The sequence below is a fragment of the Echinops telfairi genome, unplaced genomic scaffold (genome assembly GCF_000313985.2).
Source record: "Echinops telfairi isolate 266 unplaced genomic scaffold, ASM31398v2 ScPeMD7_7421;HRSCAF=8459, whole genome shotgun sequence".
Classification (NCBI taxonomy): Eukaryota; Metazoa; Chordata; class Mammalia; order Afrosoricida; family Tenrecidae; genus Echinops; species Echinops telfairi.
This window is the reverse complement of record NW_022111321.1, coordinates 11,974,273-11,980,524: the sequence shown is the minus strand read 5'-3', so window position 1 is coordinate 11,980,524 and position 6,252 is coordinate 11,974,273. Positions and strand designations below refer to the sequence as shown.

General features: G+C 43.4%; 1 protein-coding gene across 1 annotated transcript in view; it reads left to right on the top strand.

Annotated features, from left to right (window-relative positions):
- Nucleotides 1-6,252, top strand: part of MMP27 (matrix metallopeptidase 27) — a 20,459-nt gene that overhangs the window by 2,762 nt on the left and 11,445 nt on the right. The window contains 3 exon segments of the mRNA XM_004709008.1: nt 3,082-3,320; nt 5,617-5,765; nt 5,855-5,983. Coding sequence (XP_004709065.1) covers nt 3,082-3,320; nt 5,617-5,765; nt 5,855-5,983 — 517 coding nt within the window.

Below are 6,252 nucleotides of genomic sequence, written 5' to 3'. Positions count from 1 at the left end.
CATGGAGTCAGGCACAATGCATGGTAGCACACTCACCTCAGCCCCGCTTCGTCCTCGTGGGGAGACCTCCGAAAGCAAGAGCCGGCCAACTTTATTGCTATCCAACACTTATCATTACTTAGGGGGGTGGGCATGATTACAGGCAACCACACATCACAGGAAGGGGCAGTACAATAGGCATACACATCATAGGAAGGGGAGGTACGATAGGCATAAGCATGATAGGAAGGGGATGAGCTAGGGGTGTGCACATAGGAATGGAAGGGACTACAGGTATACATGTGACAAGATGGGCGGGCCCTAGATGGATAATGGCAGCCTAACCTTGGTTACCCTTGGGTGAGCTTGACCTCTTGGGGTCTCCTCCAAGAAAACAGTCAACTACTATCCTTATCAGAAGGGAGTGGGTCCTCCTTGTTGTGGGATAAGCAGTGGTGACTGCTTGCTCTGGATGGCTGATAACCCTTAGGGAGAATAACCCCTGACCTACTTCTGTTGGCCTTCAAGTGTATAGTCATTCACCACGTGTAGCAAGCAGCTAAGTTTGGCATGTATTTGGGGGAGACAACTTGGGACAAATGCTTCTGTTTCCCACACTAGCTAATTCTAAAAGTTGCTCAAACTCAAAAGACATCAGACTCACTGCAGTTGATTCCGACTCATGGTGACGCTATCAGACGGAGTAAAACTGCCCTTTGGGGTTTGCAAGACTATAAACCTTTACGGGAGTAGACAGCCTCATCTTTCTCCTGTAGAGTGGCTGGTCGTTTCAAACTGCTAGCTTTTCCATTGGCAGTCCACTGTGTAACCGACTGCACCACTGAGGCATAAAGTTAGTTCATTCTAACAACCACGTATATATTTTATATAGTTCAACTTAAAAGTAGTTTCCAAACTACAGTAGCCCTCATGGCACAGCTCCTAAGCTCAAGGTCAGTAGTCCAAACCCACCAGTTCCTCCTCAAGAAAAAGATGGACTAATTAGTTCCTGTAAAGACTTACAGCCTTGGGACTCTGATGTAGGGTCGCTCTGAAGCAGAATCAACCGAACGGCAGTGCATTTTGAATCAAGACCCACCTACAAGTTGTAAATAAACTCTGACAATAAACCTGTCCTGCCAATTTGTTTACGGATGTCCTCACTTCAAATTTGTATGACGAACACAAAAGATGTGTCTGGTGATAAAGTGTTTCATGTGATGAAAGACGTTTGGGCATGTCGGGAACTTTGGGCCACAATCAAGCACTTATGTATTCTCAACGGCAGCACTTCTTTAGACAGCCTACTAGTTTTAAAAATGGTATTTTTTGCATAGATTATTGTGTTGTTGTTGTTGTTAGGTGCCATCGAGTTGGTTCCAACCCATAGTGCCCCTGTGTGCCACAGAACAGAACAGCACCTGGTCTTGTGCCATCCTCACAATTGTTTTTGTTTATTTTTGAGCCCATTGTTGTAACCACATCTCATCAAGGACCTTCCTCCTTTTGGCTGCCCCTCCACTTTACCACATGTAACGGCCTTCTCTGTTCTCTCCTGATAGCAGACTATACAGACCTTCCTGTACGCCATTGCCCAGCAAACTTCTATCTGCGGCAAATGCCACACTTACAGAAAAAAAAAAAAAAGCAACATGGAAATACCCAAGAGTAAGATGGTTATGGACTCAGATGAGGTCCTGATGTTAGCATATTCGGCAAGATATTAGCCTGCCACTACAAATATGCTTCTAAATTAAAAACAGAACAATTACCAGTAAACAAAACTAGTAAACAAAAAGGCAACATTATGAAAAAGGCAACATTAAACCTGTTGTTATTCCTGAGAACTTACAAATTCCTGCTGTCATCATCTTCCACGAAACACGCACCTGAGGGGGAAGAAGATGGTAACCACCTGAAGGAAATGTCTGTAGGGGCAATTTCAGGAAGCTGGAGATCAAATGGCCAGTGTTCTGCCTGCTTAGAATATATCACCCTCCACCTCCACCTCAAAAATATCCTTTTCCACCAGGCCAACAGGGGAATGCTAAAGAGATTCTATCCAATGAGCACCTGCTAATGGTTATAAACATGATTTACAGGTATTTTGTATAAATGTATTATTTTCAAGTATTCACAGGGAATTAAAACATTTCCTTGTCAAAGGCCACAGCAACACACGTCAAATTTGTCCCCATGCAGTGAACCTGAGCTGTCCTGTCAGGAACAAGGAGGCCTTTTTAGTAGGCTCTCTATTGCATTTTTCTTACTTTCCAAAATTTCCATTGTTCTGATCACCTGCAGTTTTCTGGACTTGTGGAGAGGATGAGTCAGATTATAAAAACAACACTAACACAACTCACATTTTTTATGAGAATGACATCATATCCAGTTGCCCAGGAGAAGCCGTCCCACTTGTAACCCAGCCCACTTGTGACATCAACCAAAAATTAACCAAACAGATGACTGCAGGACAGTTTCTGTGTTCCCCAAGCTCTGGATTCGTGTGAGAACATTTTAGCTGAAGTCCTCAGCTCTGACTTTGGTAGGCTGATGGATTCCTGTGTCCGAGTGTAATAATTCTAATTGTATAATTAGGATTAGAATTCTTCCTCTAAATACATTCTCAGAAATTCAATATGGCGGAGTGGGCTCATCTGCACAACAAACTTACTAGTGTAAATTGGATACAGTTTTTAATTGGATGCACAGCTGTGTTTTCTAGAATGTGTTTTTATTGAAACACCAAAATAAAGGAAGCAGCAAAGATATGTAAAGGGTACAAAGTGTGTATCATCATTTAAGATGTAGAAATTTGATTCTCCTCTATGGAGGTTTGGAGTTTTGTGTGTTGTGTAGTTTGGCTAATTCTGATCACACATAGTTCAGCCAATACTTGGACACTGAAAGAACAAGGAACCTTTTCTTCCTCTTTAATTCCCTTTTCCTTTTTCCTTTTTCCTCCCTCGCTCCTTCCTGTCCCTCACTCCTTACTTCCTCCTTACCTCCTTACCACCATAGAGGATGTCAGGTCATTTTGTCTTCTCAGAAATTTCAGTTTTGCTCTCGTGTAGTCTGTGCCTTTTTTGTCTTTTTGATCAGGCATATCTCAACCAGTTCTACTCTCTTGAAATAGAAGGGAGTCATCTTGCACAAAACAAGAGCAGGAGTCTCCTAGCTGGCAAAATCCGAGAGATGCAAGCATTTTTTGGATTGACAGTGACTGGAAAACTGGACTCAAACGCTCTTGAGATCATGAAGAAACCCAGGTGTGGGGTGCCCGACGTTGGCCAATATGGCTACACGCTACCTGGGTGGAGAAAACACAACCTTACATACAGGTAATGCTTCTGCCAGCTTAAAAACCAAAGCCAAAACTAGATGAGCAAAAAGAGTTGCTGTCAAGTCAATGCTGCACCATGGGAACCCTGTGTGTATCTGAGCACCTCTGTGCCCCATAGGATTTCAAACAGCTGGTTTGTAGAGTTCTTGTTGTGGAAAACTCCAGGGACTGGTCCACACTAGCCTGTAAGATTGCTATGAGTTGGGGTTGACTCGATGGTGGTGAGTTGCTGGGTTGTTTTTGAGCATTTCCTGTGTGTGTGATACTTCGGGGATTTTACTTATTCCATCCTTTCAACTGACAACTGTCAACACTGCCTAAAACACAGGGGAACTTGAGCCAAGGATATTTGGTGCTCTGACTCAATGGATAAACTCTAGTGTCTGCTTCTTCTGCATAAATTTGGGTTCAGAACCAGTGCCATCAAACTTTAGATGGTTGAAGGTCATCGGTGACATGTGCTCAAGACCAAATGGGCAGGACTTGGAGCACAAGCAAATCCCATTAGAAATGTGGGTGAGTTAGAGCTGTCAACCCTCAGGTGGCCTCTGGAGTGAACACTGAGATGCCCCAGGCATCTCAACAAACAGGAAGCCAGCTTGTGGGCAGAACCAAACCGACTGCTATTAAGAGGAAGCAGATACAGAAAGAGGTGAAATGTAGGCTTGACCCAAGGTGAAGGGGCTTCCAGAAATCATGCACCCACTCGCCCACTCCACAGTCCTCTTGCCCTAAAGAGTCTTTCTCCATCTTCGTGCACCTTAAGAGTTGAAACAAAAATGGGGCACATCAAAAGAAGGAAAATCTGTAGTCCATCCTCCTAGTGAGGGGGTTACATGTGGGTTATTGTGATCGGTTCCCTCTCTCTCCCCCCACCTTCCCCTTCCCCTCCTGGTATGGCTACTCTCGATATTGGTCCCGAAGAGTTTATCTGTCCTGTATTCCCTGTGTTTACAGCTCTTCTCTGTACCCATGTACATGCTCTGGTCTAGCCAGATTTGTAAGGTAGAATTAGGGTCATGATAGTGGGGAGAGGGCAGGAAGCATTAAAGAACCAGAGTAAATCTGTATGTTTCATCGGTACTATACTGCACCCTGATTGGCCCATCTCCTCCCCGTGACCCTTCTGTAAGGGGATGTCCAATTGCCTACAGATTGGCTTTGAGTTTCTTCTCCACACTCCCCCCACTCACCCGCCCCAATTCACATTGACATGATTTTTTGTTCTGGGTCTTTGATGCCTGATACCTGATCCCATCAACACCTCGTGATCACACGGGCTGGTGTTCTTCTTCCATGTGGGCTTTATTGCTTCTCAGCTAGATGGCCACTTGTTTATCTTCAAGCTTTTAAGACCCCAGATGCCATATCTTTTGACAACCAGGCACCATAAACTTTCTTCACCACATTTGCTGAAAAAAAAAAATTATCAAGGGCTTATGAGATGGGGTGGGAGGGAGTGAGGAGCTGGTGCCAGGGGTTCAAGTGGAAAGAGGGTATTTGGGGGATGATGATGACAATGGATGTGCAGATGTGCTTGACACAGTGGATGTGTGTGTGGATTGTGATGGGAGTTGTACAAGCCCCCAATAAAATGATTTGTTATATATAATAATAAGAGAAGGAAGATCACTTTTCTGAATAACTTTTTAACTCTTGAGAATCTTAATCTATGATATATGTTCAAGACTGATAGCCACAAACCATTAGAGAAAAAAGCATCTCAAGTCTTTCTCGAATGCTTTATAACACATTCATACACACCGCAAACACATACATGAGGTAAGCCTCCTCCTACTGAAGGGGCGATCCTAATCAATTATTGAACCACTTTGACTCTCATTCATTAAAATATCTACCAATAGATGAGACGGCTAAATTATACAGCATATGCAAAGAAACTATTTAAATACCATACTGCTATACCAATGCAAGCAATAGCAGTCCTCGTGGTGCAGGGGAGTAACGTGGTAGGCTATGAACAAAAAAGCCAGCGGTTTAATCTCTCTAACTGCTCTGCAGGAGAAAGATGAGGCAGTCTGCTTCCACAAGGACATTCAGCCATGGAAGCCCGATGGAGCAGATCTACTCTGTCCTGTGGGCTCGCTTTGAGTCAAAGCAACTTGACTTTAGGGCCCAGGGTTAGGTTTTTTCAAATACAGATGTAAGACAATAGCATCATTGCAAGGTTCCTGCCCTATAGGATCGATAAACCTGAAGCAACTGTCTTTTTCTAGTATGTGTAGTATATGCATGTATAACCATCAATTCATGTGTTTTCATTAATTGTTCAGAATAATGAACTACACGCCAGATATGGCACGAGCTGATGTGGATGAGGCTATCCAAAAAGCACTGGAAGTATGGAGCAAGGTGACCCCACTGGTCTTTACCAAGGTTTCCAAAGGGATTGCAGACATCATGATTGCCTTTAGGACCCGAGGTAAAGTTTTCAACAGGGAAGAAAGGGTCTAATTATGTCTTCTCCACAAGTTTGAAGTGGCTGATCACCGCCCCCATGAATTGTCTTAGTCCATGGTTGGTGCCCTCGCCATTTTGACGGCCCTTTGGGAGTTCTGGGCCATGCGTTTCCTCCTGGTCTCGGTCTGGGTGGAGACACACACTTTGATGAAGATGAAAACTGGACCAAGGATGGAGAAGGTAAGCCCAATTTCTTTTATCAACACATTTTATTGTTCTGCAATGCAATATGAGGTAAGTATTTTCACACTTAAGGAGCAATCTTAATCAATCGTTTAACCTCTTTGACCCTCATTAGTTAAAGTATTTACTAGGTAAATGAGAGAATGAAATTATAATCATATGTAATGATACTTTCTTTAAATACTAAAATGCCATAAACACGTAATAGGAACCCTAGTGGAGTGGTGTGTTCCATGTTAGGCAGTTTTTGTTTTTTAATTATTTTA